Genomic DNA, 25,355 nt, shown 5'->3' with positions numbered 1-25,355 from the left:
TTGCCAGTTTCTCTTGGTCTACTGGTTAAATTAAAATTCTCCTGGTTTTTGCACATTTTATAAAATTCTTTAAAGTTGAGTAAATTTTCTAAAAAAAAATACCTATTAAATATAATTTTTATTGCTTGAATATTTAAATTAGTATCACTAATGCATAATGAAACAAACCTCATTTTTAGATCTTGGTTAAAAACTGTTTTGAACAAACTCTCTTTTTAAACTTATTAAAAAAATCTTTTAACTCTCTTTGATGAATTAAATGCCCATTAATATTCGAAATTATGAGTAAACATAATACATAACATTTCAAGTATGTTAAATGTCAATCATAATTGGAAAATATTGAGTAAATTTTCTATAAAAAAAAAATACCTATTAAAATAGAATTTTTGTACGTATTATTGCTTGAATATTTAAATTAGTATCACTAATGCATAATGAAACAAACCTCATTTTTAGATCTTGGTTAAAAACTGTTTTGAATAAACTCTCTTTTTAAACTTATTAAAAAAAATCTTTTAACTCTCTTTGATGAATTAAATGCCCATTAATATTCGAAATTATGAGTAAACATAATACATAACATTTCAAGTATGTTAAATGTCAATCATAATTGGAAAATATTGAGTAAATTTTCTATAAAAAAAAATACCTATTAAAATAGAATTTTTGTACATATTATTGCTTGAATATTTAAATTAGTATCACTAATGCATAATGAAACAAACCTCATTTTTAGATCTTGGTTAAAAACTGTTTTGAACAAACTCTCTTTTTAAACTTATTAAAAAAAACTTTTAACTCTCTTTGATGAATTAAATGCCCATTAATATTCGAAATTATGAGTAAACATAATACATAACATTTCAAGTATGTTAAATGTCAATCATAATTGGAAAATATTGCAATTTTTCTATTTTGATAACTATAAAAATCCCTAAAATTCCCTATGTGTAAAATATTTAGCACTTTATGCAACAATTATCATAAAATTAATATTATTTCGTAAAATCTACTGGATTTTTTCCCTATCCATAATCTATGTATTAAATACTCATGTCAATAATACTTTGTCTGAAACCCCACATATATTACATTTTTGCAAGAATCGGCAGATTATTCACAACTTAAGATTCTGCTGCAAAATATTTCATATTAATAAGTTATGTGTAATATAAAATTTTAATGTTACCTAGTGAAACACTCTTTTTAACAAATTGCATCATTTGGCGTATTATTTATTTGAAATGTTGTGTGTATTGAAAATGCAATCTAGAATGTTGGTGACATAAACATTTTCCTGAAAAAGTCAGAGGAATTTATTTCTGAAATTGAGTAAAAAAGTGTAAGAGCTTGAATAGCAAAAATCCAAACTAAATTTTTAACTTCCTTATTTCATTCCACCTAATTTGCTTAAAATAAATAAATAAATACGTACATGTTTTTTATACACATCGACTGGAATGTATTTTTATTGATAAGCTTTTTATTAAGGCTTACAATTAGTATTATTTTTGACCCGTTGGCAAAATGGGTGTTGTTTTGGGTTTTATGGCATGCGTACCTTATTTGGACGTCATCACACTTCAAGAGTTCTTTGTTCAAGAGTAATAGTAAACAGTGCACATGCATTGCTTTGGCGACCGCTGCTGTTTTTATTTTTATTTTCACCAGCAAGCATTTTTAATGTATTTACATAATAATTTAAAGCATTTTTATATTATTTTTATTATTAACTTATAATTACTTGCTTGACGGTTATTTCAATATAAATATAAATACTGAAGAAGGAAAAATATTTTATGGCGTCTTGAAACACGTACATAGGCAGGATTTGATAACCAATCCGATTCATCAATTGAGACAGTTTTTGCGACCCATGATTTGAACTATTGTGGCGTTTATCGGAGTCAGTCCAGGAAAAAGAATCATTTGACCTATGTGTAACCAGTGATCATAATAAAGCGATCACAATTTTTTTAGTTCTTCTCATATGTTGGTCCTCGACAATCACTTGGACAATCATTATTTGGAACTATTACTATTAGTTTTCTTATAATTAAGGAAGATAGTTTTTTTTATCCATTGACTAATGGGTTCAGGTAACTCTTATTTATTTATATCATATATTTCTCTTGTTGCGAAGAAAATATCTAAAAATAGGGTTTTCTTCCACTGCTTATTCTTACAATTAACTTTTCTTTTTTTTTTTTTTACATTTTATCTTAATATTCTTCAGCAAACTTCTTTTTTTCACTAATGCCATTCAAACAGTCTAATGTTTTTGATCAAAAACCAAATTTATTTTATTGTGGAATGCATATTTTGATCATTGCTGACCTTGTCTTATTATCTGGGAAGATGTATTTTCTGAACTTGTTAAACTCATGGCAGTTGTACGGTATTTGCTTTATCAACATGTGTTAGTTTTTTTATTTATTTATTTTTTTTTAATGTTCTTTTCCTCCCTCCCCCCCAAATTTCCCTCAACGTCTTATTTTAACAGGTAGTTGCTACATATATTCAAAAAGTAAACTTCTGAATTAAAATTCATTTTGGAATGTTTCTACTTACATTTCATTTGTTTAAAAATGAAATTTTGAAATGAACATCAACCTTTTATATAATACCTTACTTTTTATTCTAGTTTGATCCAAGAGTTTTTCAAAAGAAAGAGCGCATGAAAAATAAAGAGCCTTTCAAAGCCGCTTTTGGTGATCTGCTGAATGGCACTGAGCCATCTGCACCTGAAGAAGCCAAAGAAGAAGAAGAAAAAGAAGAGGAGGAAGAAGAAGAAACAAGTTCAGATATAATTAAGAAATTGTGCAAATTCATTTGTGCTAAGGACACAACTGATAGGATAAGAACTCAAGCTACATTGTTCCACATTTACCATCTTGCTTTGCATGATGAATGGTTCCAAGCAAGAGATCTGTTGCTTATGTCTCATCTTCAAAATACGATTGAACATTCCGATGTTTCAACAATGGTGAGTTTAGTGCATTTTTGACGATGTTATAAAAGTACTGCTCATAAGGTCCTATACAAAGGAATCTTAGTTAGAATACTTAGAATACTATGAATCTTAGTTTTTTATTTAGATTTGTAATTAAAAATAACTGTTGCAAAATTAAGCTTTAGATAGAATATTAAATGTTTGAGTTTTCCTAATAACTGCTTAATATTTACAGTAACTATTCATTTGAATTTGCAGTCGGACCTCTATTAAACGAAGTAGCTAAATCCCTATAAAAAGTTCTTGATATGGAAAATTCTTTAAATAGAAAATCACCATTTGAAATACTTATACGACACAAAGTAGGTTTTAAATGCATAAGCAATAGACATAATTAAAATAGCGATTGATACACCTTAATCTTGTAAATTATTATCTAGTATCAAATGATTTTAACATTTCATCATATGAAGGTTTGGTGATTTCTTCATTATTTTCGATTGCATATTCTTCCTCACAATTGTTTCCTGTATTGTTTTTTTTTTTTTTTTTTTCCACATTGTCCAAAATATCTGATTCAGTGAATGTTTCTGTAGCTTCTGAATCAATAAAAAGAAATTCATTATTCAGTGCATCATAATTAATTTTGTGGTTCACTCTTAGCGGTACTCACATTATTTTAAGTTCTGCTGAAGGAATATCATCTTCGTCCTCCCCACATTCCAAATACTCTGCGCTGATTAACAATCCAGCTTAAGCAATACTATTATGAATAGTATGGTCTTTAGCATCATATTTCTATGCTTTAGAAGTTTCTGTCATGCTTTATCGTAAATTGATTTTTGGAATTAATGAATGAATGTGTTAGCAAGTTCGAAATGTTCAGAAATATTTTAGGAAAGTGAATCTCAAAGAAATGTTTATTAAATGGAAAATTCACTTTGCTATTTGGAAGTTATTTTACGAAGAAATTTCTAGAATGTTCTTGGTTCCTCAAAAAAAAAAATTTGAAATTTGTAAAATAAAAGTCGGACTGTAATTTAAAATACTAAATCATATTCAACAATGCCAACTACAATATACTCAAGAAATGTTTTATTTTTGACATAAGTGCAACCTGATATAAAAAGAGAAATACTAAAAACTAAACTTAATGTATTTATTTGCTGAACTTTGTTTCACCTATAACGCTTTTTTATTAATCATGATTTAGGTTTTGGGTACAATAGACCTCTGGTTGATGTGCCCTCCTGCCCTTTGGAGTTGCCCAACCTCTAAGTCTAATGTATTTGTGCATTAAGTTTAGTCAAAAAATAATTGTAAGATGGGCATTCTCTTTGCTTTTAGGTAAAACTGTTTAGATAAAGCAATTTTTATTTATTTTCCGTTTTGTTTTAAAAATAAAGTTTATGACTATGAGTATTTAATTAATGAATGTTTTAGTAATTTTAATGAAAAATAAATAGTTTCTACTATCCAAACAGTTGTGTCATGTATTGGGTATAGTACTCAGTACTGAGTTAAGTATTATTATTATTTTGCCATCTAGAATTTTTTGAAGAAAAAAAAAGTCTCAGATGTTATCAATAGTCATCAATTCTGGTGCTTCCAGTTTATTATAAAATTTCCGAAAATGGCAATAAATCTAGTCTTAAAATATTGTGGTGAAAGTTGAACACTTGAAAATGTGTTTTAGTGTGATCTTAGTGTAAAAAAGTTTTTGCAGTAGAATACTATTTTATATTATCATAAAAAAATATCATTGCTTTATTGTGAATCTGGCTTGCATTAAAATTACGTTTCTTGAGCAATTAAGTTCTATGATTAGATGTCTGGGTTAGAAATCGAAATCAAGCCACTGTGTTTGTATCAGTAAGTATTATGTTGGATTATTCATGGTTAAAGTATCTGCACACTTGTTTCTTTTGATGTTCAAGGTATTCATTGCTGCACATGAGGATTTAATAGACTTGTTATGCTCTGCAATTAAGTTTCTTTATTGATAATTTTTTCTTTATTCTAGATAATTTACAATAGAGCTCTTGTTCAACTTGGTTTGTGTGCATTTAGACATGGTTACATTAAAGATTCTCATGCAGCTCTTCTTGACATTCAAAGTGGTGGACGTGCTAAAGAATTGCTAGCTCAGGTAATTCTTTATTATTGGTTAAGTCGGCACTCTTTTTTTTTCTCTCAATTTACAAACTAAATATTGGTAGAAGTTAAGAAAATATAGTCATTGGGCCAAAGGACCAGTAATTAAAAGATAATACTAGTCCCTACACATTTTCATTGGTCCATTTACAAATTTTTATTTTATTTTTAAAAAAATCAAAATCAATTAAGTAAAGTTAAATAAAAAATTACAATACAGAGAATGATAATGTTTACAATTATTATAAAATAATTTGTTTTGTGATTAAAGTACGAGCCAAAATATCCAAACTGCATATCATCCCTGTTGTCCAAAGGACACGTATAATTTATTTTTTGGTCCCAGGCCAATGGATAGCCTTTAATTTTTAATGGTTGAGTTTCCAAACAAATACTTGTCATGGATACACAAAAAAAAGAACTAAACTTGGGAACCCCTTTCTTTTGTTTTAATGCCCCCTTATTAATAAAATATAATATCTTAAAATACTAAACCCATTATTAAAATGATATAAAATTAAATAGTTTAAATAAGTATGTTAGCATTATTTAAAATAAATAATAACAACCTAATTTTTACATGAAATTATTATTGTTAACTTTTTTCAGTTTTGGAACTTAAAATTTAAGTTTTACTCTCTCTACGCTACTGTATTTAAGAGAGAAATGATAGGATAAAATAAGCAATGAACATTCATAAATCAGGAAGAAATTTCAAGAATTCCACTAAAACCTTAAACATAGTTTTTTTTTATAGGGATTAATGACTGATAAATTTTTTTCATGAACATATTTGCTTTTGAGCAGTAGCATTTTACTTTTTAGTGCATTGTCTTAAGTTATTTAAGGGCTTTGTCAATTACAATCTTGATTACAGAAAGAAATTAGGTCACTTAATCAAAGGTTTAGGAATTGAAGCCAATAAAACATTTTGAAATAATTGGTTCGTGTATGGGGAATTTTTTTAACTAATTTATTATTTTATTTTTTATTATTATTATTTTTTAATTAGTCCACTTACCTGTCTTAAATTATTATATTGTGTATAAGCAATTAATGTATACTTTTTTCCAGATTTAAGTTTCAGTTCTGATTCTAACTAACCACTTTCACTCATGATTTTTAATTTTCATTTGATTGCTGTCAATCAAATTTATGTCCTCAAAAAAAAATAAGTAAAAAAGACTCCAGACTAGTTCTAAAGATTAAAACTAAGTACATATAAGAAAATAAACAATGATTATAAAAAAAAATATATATTAACCTTTTGGTGTATTCATATTTGTTAAATACAGGGATGAGATTTTTCCGTTTTTTAGCGGATTTCCGCTTTTTTCACTTTTATCTCTTAAATTTCAGCTTTTTTATCAAAAATTCAGATTTTCTAAAAATTTCATCTTTTTAAATTAGTATTCTGCTTTTTCAGAAAATTCATCGATTTTCAAAAAGGAACAGAAAATTCAAACTACATAGCTACCAATCCTTTCTCATTTTTACTTATTTTACCTATTTTCTCCCCTTTACACGCAGCAGATAAGATTTTCCGAATTTTTTACCCGCCCTCCAGATGGATCCGATTTTCGTAGTTCAAACGACGCTGCTTCTGACAAGCCTTTCAGAGGTCCCAAGCCTGGAATCTGCTAATATCTCGATTCTTATTCACACGATTTTAATATCAAACATATCTTTTCATATTTGCGTGTTGCGATTTATTTACGAGATTTAAAAATCCAGATTGTTGTATTAGATTGGCCATTGTTGCTGTTTAAGATTTTAAGTCATTAGCGTATGTATATTTGACCGAAGCGCCACCTTTAATTTTCTTTAGATTTATTTGTTTTAATATTTCACTTTAGGTTGCGTGGCAACCTGAGATAGTTTTTGTTGTTGTTCTTTTTTTGTTGTAATTTAGAATTATAATTTTTAGAATCCGTTTTTGATGCTAAATTATTTGTTATTAAAAGATTAAAGTTTTATAATTGTTGTCATTCATCTGTAGAACTTGTAGTTCATTTGATTGATTTTATTTAAAAGGCGTCCGCATTATTTATTTTCATTTATTAACGACATTTTGTGGCGTCCGCGACAGGACGGTTGATACGCTACTTCTGATTTGAAAAATGTTTTTAGCATCAAAAGGATTTAAAAAGGAAGATCTTATTATTGTTGCCCAAGAAATTGGTGAAGTATTACCTCAAAAAGCTACTGTAGCGGATCTGAAAACGATCATTTTGAAAAGTAAAGAATATTTAGCTGATCCAGATTTTGTAACAAGTGTATTGGTAGCTACTGTCAATGATCGACGACAAAAGGAGGAATATGAAGAAAAATTGAGACAAAGAGAATATGAAGAGAAACAAAGAGAATATGAAGAGAAACAAAGAGAATATGAAGAGAAACAAAGAGAATATGAAGAGAAACAAAGAGAATATGAAGAGAGAGAAAGTATAAGAAAACATGAACTGGAGTTGGCGAGAATTCAAGCTACATCGCAAAGAACCGGTGAGTCTCCGCCAAATATTATTAGTGCCAGTGCCAGAAAGCAGTTTAATTTGCCAAAATTAGAACTTAGGCAATTTAGTGGAGATTTAAAAGATTGGCTACCATTTTGGGGACAATTTGAACAAATTAATAACGATACAGATATTGCCCCTGAAAACAAATTTCAATACCTGATTCAGGCTACAACTGTTGGATCTCGAGCTAGAGAAGTTGTAGAAAGCTTTCCTCCAACAGCTGCAAACTATACCAAAGCAGTAGATAGCCTCAAAGCCCGATTTGGCAAGGATGACCTTTTGGTCGAAGTTTATGTTAGGGAATTGTTGAAGCTCATAGTTTCCGTTCAAAAGCATGAAAAGATATCTATGACGTCCCTTTATGACAAACTAGAGTCATATCTTAGAGCTTTAGAAACGTTAGGTGTTACGACCGAGAAATGCGCTTCAATACTATTCCCTATGGTAGAATCTTGTTTCCAAGAAGAGTTTCTAAAAGCCTGGAACCGAAGTTCTTCCCGCGTTGCTTCAGTTGACGCCAAAGAGCGATTAACGAACATCATGGCTTTTCTGAAGGCAGAAACGGAAGGTGAAGAAAGAATTAATTTGGCCATGTCAGGTTTTGGCTTGGGATCTGATGAAAAACGCCTACCCTTTAAAAAGAAAGCAAGAGATTTGCCAACAAAAAGATTTTCAACATCGGCAAATCTATTGACTACAGATGTAAAAGATTTGAAGAAAGTGTGTGTGTTTTGTTCAGGGAAACATAAAAGTTCAGATTGCTTTTCCGCTCGAAATATGACTTTAGCTGAAAGAGAGAACATAGTAAAAGAAAGTCAATGTTGTTTTGCCTGTTTAATGCAAGGACATCCAGTTCGTAAGTGCAAAGCTTTTATAAAATGTGTCATATGCGGTAAAAGACATGTGGTACTAATGTGTGAATCTTTAGCTGCAAAAAATCGTGAACCCGATAAATCTGGGCAGAAAAGTGAAAGTTCCGAAATAAACATGTCCAACATCACGTCCGGTTCGAAAGTGTTCCTTCAAACTATGAAACTAAAGCTGATATCTGATAGAAAAGAAATTGTGGTGAGAGCAGTTTTAGATTCTGGATCACAAAGAACATATATTTTAAAAAATTTGGCTGAAAAGATGGAATATGTTCCCTTGAGAAAAGAAACTCTCATACACTCTCTGTTTGGTGGTCATAAATCAGATAAATTTGAACACACGTGTTATAGAATTAGATTAAGGAATCCAGAGAATAACTTGACTTGTAACATGGAAGCTTTAGATCAAGCATCTATTTGTGATACTATAACACCTGTTAGCTTTGGACCCTGGTTAAAAGAGCTTGAAGAAATTAATATAAAGTTGTCAGACGTCGGAAATGAGTCACAACCAGTTCAAATTCTGCTTGGAGCTGACGTAATAGGAAAACTTATGACAGGAAAACGAAGAGTTTTGGCAAGTGGATTAGTAGCAATAGAGACACTATTGGGATGGACTTTAACAGGGAAAGCACCTGAAAATGATTTACCGTCAAGCAACGCAATGTTGGTTACTTCACTTTTAGTAAAAGAAATGGATATTTCTGAGCTGTGGAGATTAGATTCTTTAGGAATAAAAGATCCTTCAGAACAAAAATCTAGAGAGGAACTGCAGGAAGCCTCAATGGAACATTTCTTAAATACAGTGAAAGTTGAAGGAGATGGCCGTTTTATAGTTAGTCTGCCATGGCTTGATGGGCATTTGCCTTTGCCAGATAATTATGATTTGGCGTTAAAGAGATTGCAAATGACAACACGCAAGTTGAAAACCGACAAATTGTATGATGCCTATGGAGAAGTGTTCAAGGACTGGGAGAAAGAGGAAATAATTGAAGAGGTTCCAAAAGAAGACATGGGGATACCTTGTCACTACTTACCTCATCGACCTGTGATAAAGGAGAGCAGCACAACTAAAATCAGGCCCGTGTTCAATGCTTCTTCTAAGAGAAAAGGAGTTCCTAGTTTAAATGATTGTGTAGAAAAAGGGTTAAATTTGATAGAAGTAATTCCCTCAATGATAAATAAATTTCGAAGATATCAATTTGGCGTAACAGCTGATATACGTAAGGCTTTTTTGCAAATAAGTCTTTATGAAAATGATAGAAATTTCTTACGATTCTTATGGTATGGAGAAGATGGACAGATGAAACATTTTCGTCATCGAAGAGTTGTGTTTGGCGTTTCCTGTAGTCCGTTTTTGCTAGGAGCCACTATTCAATACCATTTGAATAATAAACTAGAAGAAGCAATGGGAGGGAATGAAAAATACCCTAAAGAGATTATACAGGAACTAATATGCAGTTTTTATGTAGATAATTGCCTCACAAGCGTGAAAACTGAATCAGAGCTGAAACAATTTATAGAAGTTGCTACTAATATTATGGCTGAAAGACAATTTGATTTACGAGGGTGGGAGTCTACTAACCCATCAGAGCCTAATTCTAGTGAGACCAATATTCTGGGAATGAAGTGGAATAGACAAAGTGATACTCTGTTAATTAATATTCCTGATATGAAAGACACAAAACATGAAAAAATCACCAAAAGAAGCATTTTAGCTGCCTCACACAGAGTTTTTGATCCTATGGGGATAACTAGCCCGGTATCGCTACGACCAAAATTATGGTTACAAAATTTGTGGAAAGCTAAAATTGGTTGGGACGATGAAGTTGACACAAAAACACGAGAAGATTTTACAAAGTGGCTAAGTCAGCTTGAATATCTGAAGCACATAGAAATCCCAAGGTGGTTACATTGTGACAAAGGTTACGAACGCATTTCATTACATTTCTTTTGTGATGCCAGTAAATTTGCGTATTCCACAGTAGTTTTCCTGAGAATAGAAGATGAAAGCAATGTTCAAGTTCACCTGATACAGAGTAAAGCAAGAATCGCACCTAGCGGGAAAAAGGAAACAACGATTGCTCGACTTGAACTTCTTGGTGCCACAATTGCAGCTCGTCTATCTATTGAAATAGTAAAACAGTTTCAGACGGACAAAGTTCATTTCTGGACAGACTCAACAACTGTATTAGCTTGGCTTAAAAGAGAAGACACATGGGGTGTATTTGTGGAAAATCGAGTTCAAGAAATCAGGAAATTGACTCCAGTAAAAGCATGGAGGCATTTGCCCGGATCTATGAATCCCGCAGACTTACCAAGTAGAGGTTGCTCTGCTCAACAACTTGGCAATTCGAAGTGGTGGGAGGGCCCCAGCTGGCTATATCTTTCCCACACACAATGGCCTGCAGCAGCTGACGAAATTTCCGTTAATGAAGAGGAGGTAAATTTGGAAAAAAGAAAACAAGTAGTTATTTCCATGGTAAATATTGAAGTAACGGAAATATGGTGTAATTACTTTTCAACATATAGCAGAAATGTAAGAGTAGTCGCTTGGATCTTACGTTTTGTCCACAACGTTTCACATCAGGATAAGTTGAAGGGAAATTTAATCTGTGAGGAGTTGACAAAGGCAGAAAGTGTGATTTTTAAGTCAATGCAAACAACGCATTTCCAAGATGATAAATTTCTCGCCAAAATGCAAGCTTTTCGAGATAAAAGTGGTATTCTGAGAGTCAAGACCAAACTGGTACATAGTGATGAGAATGAGAATTTCAGATGTCCAATCCTTTTACCTGCTAACAGTGTTGTGTTAGAATTAATCCGTGAAGAGCATATAAAAGCGATGCATGCAGGTCGTTCCATCTTACTCTCAAGACTCAGAGAGCGATACTGGATTCTTAAAGCTAAAAAGTTAGTAAATAAAGCTATTTCCAAGTGTGTGATTTGTAAGCGTCATCAAGCTAAACCAGTAGAAGTTCCGTTTGCGCCCCTTCCAAGAGAAAGAGTTACTCAGACAAAAGTTTTCCAAGTGTCTGGTGTGGACTATGCCGGTCCTCTGTATCTAAAATCGAATGAAAAAGCTTGGATCGTTTTGTTTACCTGTGCTGTGTACCGAGCAGTTCACTTTGAATTAGTACGATCTCTCACTACAGATGCTTTCATTCAAGCATTCAGACGATTTATCGCAAGAAGAGGTAGAATATCGGTCATTTACTCGGATAATGGAAAGAATTTTGTAGGAGCAAACAATTATTTAAAGAATTTAGATTGGGACAAGATTGCTGGGTACTCAAACGCTCGGAAAATAATTTGGAAATTTATTCCACCCACAGCAGCATGGTGGGGTGGATGGTGGGAGCGGATAGTTGGAATGCTTAAGACTCTTCTGCGTCGTGTGTTAGGTAAATCTGTTGTGGATTATGAAGGACTAACTACAATTTTATGTGACTGTGAATCGGTTATAAATAGCAGACCATTGACATACATTCACGATAATCCATCTGAATTAGTACCTTTAACTCCGGCAACGTTTATATACGGGGAAGGTAGCAACAGCAACGAAACTCCCGATTTAGACCTTGTGAATCGAAACTCTATGTTGAAACGCGTAAAATTTTTGCAAAAATTACGTGAAGATCTCAAACAAAGATTTAGAAATGAATATCTTGCTCAGCTAGTGCACAAGGGAATAAGAAGGAATGATGTAATAAACATCGGTGATATTGTTTTAATAGGACAAGATAATGCTCGACGCATAGATTGGCCTCTTGGAATTGTCTTGGAGCTTTACCCTGGAAAGGACAGTATTCCTAGAGTAGCCAGATTAAGAACCTCTCAAGGAGAAAGGATCCGACCTTTCCAAAGACTTTATCCTTTAGAGCTATCAGCAAAGAACGATATGGATGTTCTGGAAAAGTCTTCGAAGAAAATTAACTTGGAAGTTGATAATATTCCCAAGTCCGTTGATGTGCCTGATAATTTGGAAGTGAATTCTCCTATCAAAGGCAGATTGGGAAGAATCATAAAAATTCCACAACGTTTAGATTTATGAACTTTTTGTTATTTATATAATGACTGAATATTTTTTTAATTAGTTTCATATAAAGATGACCAATATACATGAGTTAGTTTGTATTTTAAAGAAATGCTAACTATTTGTTCCAAAGTGCTATTTATAATATCACTTTGCAAGGTGGGAGTATGTTTAAGATTTTAAGTCATTAGCGTATGTATATTTGACCGAAGCGCCACCTTTAATTTTCTTTAGATTTATTTGTTTTAATATTTCACTTTAGGTTGCGTGGCAACCTGAGATAGTTTTTGTTGTTGTTCTTTTTTTGTTGTAATTTAGAATTATAATTTTTAGAATCCGTTTTTGATGCTAAATTATTTGTTATTAAAAGATTAAAGTTTTATAATTGTTGTCATTCATCTGTAGAACTTGTAGTTCATTTGATTGATTTTATTTAAAAGGCGTCCGCATTATTTATTTTCATTTATTAACGACAGTTGCTCCCACAGTAAGGGCAGCTAGTTAATGTATATTCTCAGTAGTTTTAATTTGCTAAACCAGGTAGTTTTTCAAGTAATAATTGTCTCTTATGTGAACTGAGGAAAAATATAATTTCCAGCTTTATTTTTTCAATTGATATTTTTTTTCTTCACAAAATGTTAAGTATCAATGTAATCGTTTTTATAATAATAGATTAGTATAATAGATTATATAATAGATTAGTATAATAGATTATATTTAATTATTGTACACAATAATAATTGTAAAACAGTTATTAAGATTAGACACCTCTTTTTGCATAATAAAATTTAAAAAAACAATTCCATTCCTGATGACAACCCAAAAATAATTTTATGCTGATGACAACCCAAACTTATTAATTTTATGCTAATGACAACCCAAACTTATTAATATTATGCTGATGACAACCCAGACTTATTAATATTATGCTGATGACAACCCAAACTTATTAATTTTATGCTGATGACAACCCAAAAAAACTTTTTTAAGCTGATGACAGCCCAAACTTAATTTTATGCTGATGACAACCCAAACTTTTAGTATTATGCTGATGACAACCCAAAAATAATTTTATGCTGATGACAACCCAAACTTATTAATTTTATGCTGATGACAGCCCAAACTTATTAATATTATGCTGATGACAACCCAAACTTAATTTTATGCTGATGACAACCCAAACTTATTAATTTTATGCTGATGACAACCCAAACTTATTAATATTATGCTGATGACAACCCAAACTTTTAATATTATGCTAATGACAACCCAAAAAAAATTTTATGCTGATGACAACCCAGACTTATTAATATTATGCTGATGACAACCCAAACTTATTAATTTTATGCTGATGACAACCCAAACTTATTAATTTTATGCTGATGACAACCCAGACTTATTAATATTACGCTGATGACAACCCAAACTTATTAATATTATGCTGACGACAACCCAAACTTTTATCATTATGCTGATGACTATTTTTTTGTTCATATACAGCTATAAGTTAGAAATTATCACTGATGTTATCTTTAAAATATGTTATTTTTGATTAAATAATTACAATTCACAATCATATAAAACTAAAATTATTAAATTTATTTAATGAATTAATATTTGAAAATTGAATTAATATTTGAATACAATATTGTGATTCGTATTTACGTCTTTTTAAAAACCTATGTAGCGATTCTCGCAAGTTTAAAATTCAATGTCTTGATTTGCTCATGCGGTTTATAATATCAAACATTGATTTTCGTATTTATACGTGATTTTAAAATAAGGCATTGAGATTTGCATTCACGCATTCTAAAAGCTATGCATCATAATTCTTATTTATGCAATCTAAAAATTACGCATCATGATTCGTATTTACGCAATCTAAAAATTATGAATCGTGATTTGTATTTACGCGTTTTAAAAATTCTATATCCCAGTTTGTATTTTCTCATTTTCAAAATCGTATATCTAGTTTCATATTCATGTGATTTCAAAATCCATAATTGTTATTCATATTCACGCAATTTTAAGATCAACTATCGCGATTCTTGTAAGAAGTAAATTTTTTTTTAATTAGTTACTATAAAGGTGACTGTTTTTCTAAGGACGATTATTAGTATATGTAAGTGTTACAACATCAGAGAAACTGGAAGGGAATATATTCAAAATTTACATTCTGTGCTTGCAAAGAAGAAAAAATAGGATTTGTCACAAGATGTTTGAAGATGGACTAACGACTAAATGTAGAAAACATAAAAGATATAGCGAACTGATAATGATAACTTAAAAAGAGATTTAATTTAATTTGTTTTTGGGGAAAAAGATTACTGATTATTACTGATATATTTGCTATAAATCACATTACAGTATTTATTAAAAGAAATGAAATATTAATGTATATTCTCAGTAGTTTTAATTTGCTAAACCAGGTAGTTTTTCAAGTAATAATTGTCTCTTATGTGAACTGGGGAAAAATATAATTTCCAGATTTATTTTTTCAGGTGGTAATTTTTATTTTCACTAAAAAATGTTAAGTATCAATGTAATCATTTATATAATGATAGATTAGTACACAATTGTATGTCAACACATTATTTATTACCTTAAACTGTTATTATTAAAGGGTTGCGCTTGCGTAAAATTTACTATCGTGGAAATTCAGCTTTTTTGCTTTTTGGCTAATCTCATCCCTGTAAATATGAAATGGGTTTTATACTTTATCAATAACTATAAACTATTTCTGCTAAAAAAATGAGTTCTAAATGTTATTACTTCTAGTTCTTTTAATTATTGCATTGGTAATGTAATTTAATGTATAATAATTTTTGTTATTCCTATTTATGGAACATAAATCTTCACTTGTTAATTTCTTTTCTTTTTAATGTAGGGTTTATTGCCACAACGTCAGCATGAACGTACTCCAGACCAAGAGAAAATTGAAAAACGTCGTCAAATTCCTTTCCATAAACATATTAATTTGGAATTGTTGGAATGTGTTTACTTAGTGTCTGCTATGTTGCTAGAAATCCCGTATATGGCTGGTAAGTTTTATTGGAAAAATATAATTAAACTCTTTCGTATTGTAATCTAAATCACAACTTTTCCAAAAATACAGTATAAAAATTATAATGTAGATTGTCACCGACCACAGTGCTGACATGAAATATTCCCAGTGGTAGATGGATTGTGGGTTAGAGTCATCTTGTCGTCAGGCTAACCGTGGGAGGTTCTCGTGGTCTTCCTCTGTATGTAATGCAAATGCGAGTTAGCTCCATCAAAAAAATTCCTCCAGAAAGGCAACTTTCTCCCCATACTTGATCCAGGAGTTTCCTTGTCTTCTGGATTGGGTTCAAAATTACAAGGCTACAGAGTTGAACATTGGTCTTCATAAACCTAAAGTTAGGTCAGCTGTTCAATCACAGTTATAAAATTATCCTACTCACTCGTTTAGCCATCACTCTTCTTGAGCTGTATTTGAATGAGTCTTAAGAATCATATATCTGTTTGCTTCTGTAGTTTTAACTTTTTTGACATATTTTGAGGGTTTTGATACATAAATCAAGAAGTATCATCAAAAACTAAAATTTTAGATCATAAAGTTTTGCAAATTCGGCAAATAATGTGAATCATAATTTAGTGTTATAAAAGTGAACCTCAAAAATATGGTCGCTTTAATTTCTTTAGTATAATCTTCGTTAAGTCGCTTTATTGTCAACTGATGCCCTATGATGAAAGATTATCTACTGTAAATTTTTATTTTTAATAATTTCATTCATATTTCCTAGTTAGTATACTTGAAAAATAGTATAAGTGTAAAAAAGGTATACTTTTTCAACAAATATTATTTTTTTAACTTACAAGATAGTCAAGGGGTGTTAAAGAATAAAATTTATATTTAACTGTCTGTATAAATTTTTTCAGCTTTTAATTATTTTCTGTTAAATGAAATGAAATTTTTGAAATGCAATCAACCTTTGTGCACTGGAGATATATTGTTAAAAATTCTCAACGCTCACTTTTTTTAAATTTCTACATTCTATTTTAAATGCATTTTAATTTTTATTCAGTATATTAATCAGAAGTAGTTAGTCAATTCACCCCAATATGCAGGAGGTATTATTATCACCTTAGTTTCATAATTCCTTAATGTATGCATTTGGACTCCTTAGCAATAATGAAGTGAAAACGGAATACACATACTAAGGGTGGCCGATTAATATTTTAGAGAGAAATACAATATTTTTCAAACCTATTTGATTGCTGATGGGGTAGTAAAAAGCAATTACGCACCTGCGATCAAACTGACTTACTGACTAAGTCCACATTGCTTAGTGGTGATTCATTGGGTTTTGATTACAATTTGGTTTTTTTGTAGTTTAAATATTAATTTGTTGTCCCTGAGTAAAATATGACAAGGGATCTAACTATATATTAAGAACAATGTTTGTGAAGAAAAAAAATTTAAAATAGTGGGGTCATTAGTGTTTACTTTTAAATTGAAAGTTATAACTAGTGATGTATATATATTTTTTAATAATTTCATAGTTTGTGACGAGAAATGTTGTCTTAATTTTTGTATAATACCTTAACATTTAAATTTTTGACTTTATTAATTTCAGCTCATGAATTGGAAGGGAGGAGGAGAATGATTAGCAAATCATTTCACCATCAGTTAAGAAATAGTGAACGTCAAGCTTTAGTTGGTTAGTATATATGTGAATTCTCTATATATTGGGAGATATGTGTTGCATGTCTTAAATTCTATGTCGGTGAGGTTGAGTTTGTCTAAAATAACAGGGCTCCCACAGTTGAGGGGGAGAACAAGGAAAACCTAGAATTGTCAGAGAAAGTTGCAATTTTTCTGGAAAATTCCTATATACCTGGAAAAAAATCAGTCTTATAATTGTCAATACCAAACATCTGTTACAACTATTTTATAAAATTCCACCTCTAAGTGAAACTTTTCCATTTTCATTTTATAATATGTTTTTGTTCACAAAATCTAATATTTAATATTACAAATGTAAAAAAAATCAAGGTTTTCTGATGAAAAATAGCATGGTATAGATAAAATACTGTATGGATTTTCATTAAAATTTACCTGTTATACCACTTTAGCCCAATGATTAGCGGTCGAGCCTACAATCAGTTCACTTTTTACAACTTAGCTCTAAGTGACTGTCGCTTTTCGTCAGAAATAGACGATTGCGGTGACAGTAGGAAATTATTCAAAATTTCTAATATTACTTAGTTAGATAATTTATATGAATGCAGTTCCTGCCACATTACATGGCAGCACCGAGACTCTATTTGGATGCTAAAGTGCACCAGGAATTTAATTTTGCCGGAAATGCCAAGAGCCAATAAGGCACTCCAGGGATCTTTTACATGCCGCATAATCATACGACATGGCCGCTGAGGATTTTCTGCATCCCGAAAATCCGGTGTCTGGGCCGGGGATTGAACCCGCAAACTTGGGTTCAGAAGACCGCCGACAAACCAACTGCGCCACCCAGCCACTGAATAGTTAACTGTTTTGGTATATTTGATAAAATTATTCTATTATCAGAAATATTATAACAGATACTTTTGGATTGTGAATGCAGATACTTTATGTTTTAATCTTACTATGTAGGGGAGAGTCGGGTAGCCCCGCCCACTGTCAATTTCATATGTATAGAATATTTTTTCAAGTCAATGGGCCATCGGACATTGATTATTATATTAAAAAAAGATTATTTTCAAAGTTTCAAGTATTTATTAAGCTGTTAACATGGTAAACAATAGTTTTGAAAATGTGTTGAATACAGTCATGAAATTAAGAAAAATTGGTTGAACGTTTCGATTAAACTTCATTTTAATACTAAAAAAATAATTTTTTCTATACATACAGCATTAAATTATGTAGTCTTAAGTTTAATTTGCACAAAGAAAGAAGTTTATATGTGAAAAATTGTTCGAGTAATTACAAATTTACAAAACAATTGGATTTCGGGTAGCCCTACTCACATGATTGTCGGGTATCACCGCCCAATTTTATTACGTCGATAAATGTACGGTTGCAAATATTACTATTTTATTGCTTCAAATTTGAATGTTATATGCATTTTTAGCTACAAATATTATTGTTATTAAATGATAGAACTCACTAAAAGTATATAAATATGTAATAAATAAAATAATTTTGTGATAAAAATGATAAATGAGGTTTATCTATTGTCAATACATTGGTCATTTTCATTTACACCTGAAAAAACTATCAAAAAACATAATTTTTGTAACTGGGCGGGGCTACACGACACATTTTGAAAAGAGCTGAAAAACATTTTTTTTTAAATTTCTATTTTTTTAAGTTAAACTATTCTTTTTTTAGTTTATTCTTTTTGCATTATTTAATTAGATGATAAAATAGTAGAAACATACAAAAATATTGATTATTACTCAATATTATACAGAAATATAAGCAATACTCCTTAAGTGGGCGGGGCTACCCGACTCTCCCCTATTTGAGTTGGCAAAAAACATACTAAATTTTATTTTTCATAGGACCACCTGAAAGCATGAGAGAGCATGTTGTTGCTGCCTCCAAAGCTATGCGTGTTGGAAATTGGAGAGCTTGTAAGGATTACATCATCAATGAAAAAATGAACTCAAAGGTAAGGCTGCTGCTAATTTTTAAATATTTGTTGCATCCTATCCGATGTTTGTTTTGATAATTTTATCGGGGGACTGGCAAAAATTGTGAAAATTCAGGAATCAGGAAACCAGAATTGAATGTTCTTCTCAAATTATTGTGACTTTGTCCTATATGCTGTGAAATTAAAAAAACTAGCCTCTCATGGACAAGGTTGTTTATTAGTAATGTGGGTCCATCTTTTAGCTGATAGGAGTTAAAAATTTAATTTACAAGAATCAAACGCAATAAGCATTCTAAAGAAATAAAGATTTTATGCAGTAGTTTTATCCTTTTACTACCCAATTTTGCATACAGTCCCTGTTTTCTTTATTTTTCTTCTTTTGAAGGCGTTCATAAAAGAACTTCTTCAACACAGACAAATCGGTCTCATCAATTTTGCTGAAGTGGTGTTTATCTTTCAAGTGTCTAATGCGTCATTGCATATTGAGGTGGTATTCATTGTACGTGTATGTTACTCCATGACCCTATAGGATCTGAGACTGGTATTGCACTGACCAGTGAAGCAATTTCTTTTCTTCTTTCACCCCCGTCTGTTTCTCAATCGAACCCTGGAAGAAGGTCGTGGATATTAATTATAATTTTGAATTAAATTTTTTTACACAATTAAGTAAAGTAATTATTAATTTAAAAAATAGGATGAGCCACTCAATTCGGAATATTTTTAAAATTGTGTATAAATTATTTTTATGGTGGCTAATATAATAAAAAAAAAGAGTTTTTTGTCAGAAACTAGTTATTTTGTCATGATCTAGTAAAATCTTTGAAAATTATTTTGCATTTGGTTAATGAATATATGAAAAGCTTTCAACAATAAGAAGAAAGTGCATTTTTAAGTCTGTTTTCATAGCTTTATCATCTGCACAAATTAATTAGCATATTGAAGTCACCCCTTTGAACTACTAGATTGAGTTCTTAAACAAAAATATCCGATCCTTAGATCAAAAATTATTTAGGGTGGTCCGTTTTTTGTTTTTCGCACTGTACATTAACATTGCCTTTGAGTTTTAGCATTAAAGTACCATCTGCCAATTCAATATTCCAGCAAGAAAAGATAAATTATCAATTTCAAATTTTTTTCCTTTTGGCATATAAAAAATAATGAGTAGAAGAATGTATTGAAAAATTTAATTGACTTCCGGGGGGGAGTTTTCGGTGACCGGTATTTGCCCTTCCCTGTTTATATCAATTGTGTAATAAACTTTAGACTTATAGACTTAATTTCCTAAACTGTCAAGTTTTTTCACTTAGGTTTGGGATCTGTTCCATCAAGCAGAAAAGGTGAGAGAGATGATTTCTCAGAAAATTCAAGAAGAATCACTGAGAACTTATTTATTTACGTACAGTTCCAATTACGATTCCCTGTCTGTACCTCGACTAGCAGAAATGTTTGAATTGGAAAAGAGTGTTGTACACAGTATTCTCTGCAAAATGATTATAAATGAAGAATTAATGGTAAGCTGACACACATCAGTAGTTATGTAATTTTCATTTGCTTTTAATTAAAATGTTAAATTTGAAATGAAACAAATTAATCTCCATTGCATACTCCAAGCATCAATTCTTTGCTAGTCTGGGATCCTACAAAGAATTTTAATGGTTCTTTTTTTCTTATACAAAAAATATAAGAAGAAAAGCACTGTCCAAATTTTTGGAAAGCAGTATACTTTCATCTAACATATATTTTTAGGTAAAAGCGAAAGTTAAATTTTTAAATGTTCATTTTAGTTTTAAAAAAGTGTTAAAAATTTTATATCAATATTTAGCTAGGCCAAATTTAAAAATAATTTGTTATTAGCTTATTTTGTGAATATTGCTTGTTACATGAAGAACTGTTCATTAAAAAACATTTTTTTTTCCTTTTTCATTTATTTAAAAGGAAATAAACCTAAGTGAATATTATGCCTTGATAAGTAGGCATTATAATACAGGGAATAAAAATTTTGAAATTTTTTAATCACAATTTGGTTGACTACTTAATTTATAGTGCATGGCGTTTTTAAAAAGTGCTTGAAAGTGCTTATTTTCGTATTTTGAAAATGATTGTTTTTTTGTTTTTGTTTACCATGTCGATTTTCGCCATGTATTATGCAAAAGCGTGCTTTTCACATTATTCTATCCAACGTTTTCATAATTCATTCAACCACGATCTTTTACAGCATACTGTTGGTCTAAAACGTATGAAAACTCTAATCATTTGACATGTATGATGAAATACTTGTGAATCTGCATGTTCGTCGCTGAGCTGTGTTCGGTGAGATTCTTGTACTCTCATGTGCAACTCTGCTGCATTTTGCAAGATATTCTCAATTTCAGACTTAATTTTCCACCCTCTGATATTGAACCGAAAAATCTCTCGTAACTTTTTATGGTTACTAGTATAATCACGAAAAAAGTTCTTTCTCAGAAACTAGTTATTTTATCTTGTAAAGTCTTTAAAAATTATTTTGCATTTTGTTAATGTATATAGTGCTTAAAAATATTTTTTGAGTGCTTAAAAATTACTTTAAAGGTGCTTATTTTATGTTGAGAGATTTGGCTACGCACCATGTACTGGGAATAAAGATTTTGATATTATTAATCACAAATTAACTTAATTAATATTCCGGTATCTTTTCAATTTAAAATTTATTCTCAGTTTTTGTTATTGATTTTAAAGAGAAACTAATATTGTATGTTTGTAGTGTCTATTTGTTTACAAAGTCTGTGTTTTTTAGGCATCACTAGATGAGCCTACACAGTCTGTTATTATGCATAGAACAGAGCCATCTAGAATCCAAGCTTTGTCACTACAGCTAGCTGACAAATTAATATCTCTCACTGAAAATAACGAACGACTGATGGACATAAAAATGGGATCCACTTACTTCAATCGAAATATGGGTAAATATGACCTTTTTTTTTCTTTTTTTAGTTGTTCAAATTTGTCTGTGGAGCTTTTTTTTAAAATAATATTTTATAAAGAAAACATAAAAAATCTATGGTAAATGTATTTCTTTACCACACAAAATTTTCTACTTTCAGGGTATCCGCGCACCTGGAAAGTCATGAATTTCAGTATTGAACAAAATTTGTCATGATTTTAAAAAAAGTCATGGAAAGTCATGAATTTAGGTCGCCAAAAAATCTAATTATTAAACTGGAATTTACCCCTCCCCCCATTTTTTGATGTTCCGTATATCTGTAACAAACTCCCCACTCACAGTCATATTTTATTAAAATATAAAAAATTTTTATCATGTTCTTTAAAAATTGTGTTCTTTCAAATAATGAAGAAGAAAAGAAAAATCATTTCTAGAGCAAAACTATATTTTAAAATTCTAGCTGAAGCAAGCCAGTGATTGGCGAATTCCGAAATGAGAATAGAAAAATCAGAAGTATTTCTTTCCTTCCCCTTAAACAAGAAAAATATCTTAAGAATATAATTCTGCAGAAAAAAGAAAAAAAATTACTTTATTTTTTCAGCTATTTTATTGCTTCAAATCTTTATTTTCTCTGTTTTTTAAATTAAAAATCTATAATTATGAAGATGCAGAGTATAACAGGTATGGTTACACCTATAATTTCAATAAATGTTATTATGATGCTTTTTTAAATTTACTATTGTGTTTTTGTCAGAGAAAACATTAACTTCAAAAAGTCATGAAAAATTTTTGGAATTAGTCATGAAAAGTCATGAATTTGAAAATCTAAAATGTAGCAGATACCCTGTACTTTCATGTCATAATTTTTCTTGTTTGCAATTTCGTATGAGTATTCATTTATAGTTCTGTTAAACTTATAGCATTAAAATTTTGAAAAATATCGTTCAGCAGAAAAGATGTTAAATAAATTAAAAAAAGTCTGAGATTCTGTTGAATAGCTTGTTTCAATTGCTGTGCTTACAATTTAACGTTTCTCAACAACATTATTTGTAGAAAATGATTAACAATCGTTTTGGAGTTGCTTTGAAATGGAGTATGTGTGTTAATTATAAATTTATGTAATTATTTACATTTGATATTAAAAATTCACTGCTATTAATGCAGCATAAGATATTTTTGAAAATGTTGCACTTATACTATTGTTAAAAATTTAACTTTTAAGCATCTTTGGTCTGATTTTAAATTGCAAAGTGGCAGAATTCAAATAAATAAGTTTTTCTGTGCTTCTTAGTTGTGGATGTTGACAACTTTTTCAGCTCCTCTTAGTATATAGTGTCTTGAGCAATTATTAATTTTTAGTTTTCTATTAAATTATTATTTCTAACTTCTATGATGAGTAAATATTTTTTTTAGTTGTTTCTACTAGATAAAAATATGTTATTCAAGGGCTTTCATTGCTCCAAACATTTCTTCTCAGCTAAATTTGTAAAGATTGGAATTATCTAACATAAAGGCGAATTTTAAATTTTTGTTTATTCAAAATGTAGCCAATCATGTAAAAGAAATTTTCTCATATCATAGCCTGTACAAATAATACATTTAATTATTTTTCATTTTATTACATTTTACATTACATAAATTTTGTTCATTTCTGAAAAATGCTATTCTTATATGTACAGACAACTATTAACTTGTGTGACTTTTAGCAAGATTACATTTGTAAATATACTTTTAACATTGTTACATTCTTAACTTAATCATTTTTTAATGTAGGACAACAAACTGGTAATAGGGATAACAACTATCAAAAAGGAAACTACAATCAACAGGACAGAAATTGGAGTAAGTATTTTTGTAGTGTGTGTTTGTATATTGTTTAATAAAATCAATAGTGCAACTGCTGTACTGTACCTTACAAGAAAAATAATTACTATTTTCTTAATCGTATTAAAATTCTAAAATTTGAAATTTCGCATTTCTTTTATGCTGTGGCTGTGATCATTTCACAAACATTTCTTACCGAACCAGATCACGCTCTTAGAGTTCACTTGTTCTACATATTAAGAATTCAGATTTTTTCTTTTCTGGATTATACTTCACATATTTGAGCTCTTTTCTTTTTTATTGTAGATATCAATGAAATATTCCAATCACTTAGAAGCAAAATGTACAGGTGTGAATTACGTTTTGTTATGAAACCCTGGAATAATTAATGTTGCAGGAGGGATAAATTAAATTTAATTAATGCGAACTATATTATCTTTAAGTGAACTTTAAATATATATATATATTTTTCATATTTAATGAGATTAATAGAATAAAACTGAAAGAATCTTATGTTTTCAGTTAGACACTTTATCAAACAAGAAATTTTTTAACCCTGAAAACTAAAAAATTTGTGTTTTATGTGAAGTTTGTGTTCTGTTAAAAATTCTATTGAAATTGGTTGTATAGTTATTGTTCGTTTTCTATATACAGTCTAACTCGCTTCAAATAAACATAAACGAACCAAGTGTTTATTAAAACAGGTTTAGGAAAATTACAATTCATTCAAACTAACTAAATTATAAATATGGTACTTGATTTATTTTTTATTTTATTACAAAAAAAATAATTAGTTTTTTTAACTGTCTTGGCTGTGTTATTGTTCTTTGGATAAAACCCTTGGCCCTAAAACATATGCCATTTGCTACCCTATTTTTGAAAAAATTTCATGTGTTCACTGGATTTAAAACTCATCATTAACTTTCAGTTGTCTTGGAAATGTTAAATAAATTTAAACAAGAAGGGATACTCATTAAAAGCGAGTTGTGCTCTTATAGACTTGAAGTTGTACCAAAGTTTTTTTATTTTTTTTATTTCTTCATTAAATCTTGTGTAGAGCATTGTGAACCTTTAAAAAAAAAGTTATAAATGGTTTCAAAATCTTAAAAAATTTCCCCATTTTTACATGGAAATTCTGATAACTGTATGACTTTTTTAGATTTAACAACAAAAAAATTTCTTTCAAATAAATTTTGTTATTGTACTTATTATTATTATTATTTTCTTTAAACAGATCGAAGACCTGGACAGAGAGCCTACTAAATTGAAGAAGTATTACGTCTTTTCTGTTTTAAATTTTTGGAAGCCAAGAATTCCAGTGTTTGTGCTCAAGAGGTGGAGTGAAAAGTTGATTATACGAACTCTAATGTGAAGATCAAATTAAAATACTTTTTTTTCCACAGCTTGATAAAAAATGAATAAAAAAGTTTTGTTAAGAAAAA

General features: G+C 30.0%; 1 protein-coding gene across 1 annotated transcript in view; it reads left to right on the top strand.

Moving 5' to 3' along the window:
- eIF3c (eukaryotic translation initiation factor 3 subunit c) overlaps window positions 1-25,355 on the top strand; it is a 41,608-nt gene extending 16,253 nt beyond the window's left edge. The window contains exons 13-21 of the mRNA XM_043050366.3: window positions 2,648-2,989; window positions 4,980-5,105; window positions 15,419-15,572; window positions 17,151-17,234; window positions 19,078-19,187; window positions 20,477-20,680; window positions 21,943-22,108; window positions 23,863-23,931; window positions 25,148-25,355. Coding sequence (XP_042906300.1) covers window positions 2,648-2,989; window positions 4,980-5,105; window positions 15,419-15,572; window positions 17,151-17,234; window positions 19,078-19,187; window positions 20,477-20,680; window positions 21,943-22,108; window positions 23,863-23,931; window positions 25,148-25,176 — 1,284 coding nt within the window. The 3' untranslated portion in view covers window positions 25,177-25,355. The remainder of the gene's footprint in view (window positions 1-2,647; window positions 2,990-4,979; window positions 5,106-15,418; window positions 15,573-17,150; window positions 17,235-19,077; window positions 19,188-20,476; window positions 20,681-21,942; window positions 22,109-23,862; window positions 23,932-25,147) is intronic.

The sequence above is a fragment of the Parasteatoda tepidariorum genome, chromosome 8 (assembly GCF_982258835.1).
Source record: "Parasteatoda tepidariorum strain Cologne lab strain chromosome 8, Ptep-v5.0, whole genome shotgun sequence".
Taxonomy (NCBI): Eukaryota; Metazoa; Arthropoda; class Arachnida; order Araneae; family Theridiidae; genus Parasteatoda; species Parasteatoda tepidariorum.
This window is presented reverse-complemented; position numbering and strand designations above follow the sequence as displayed.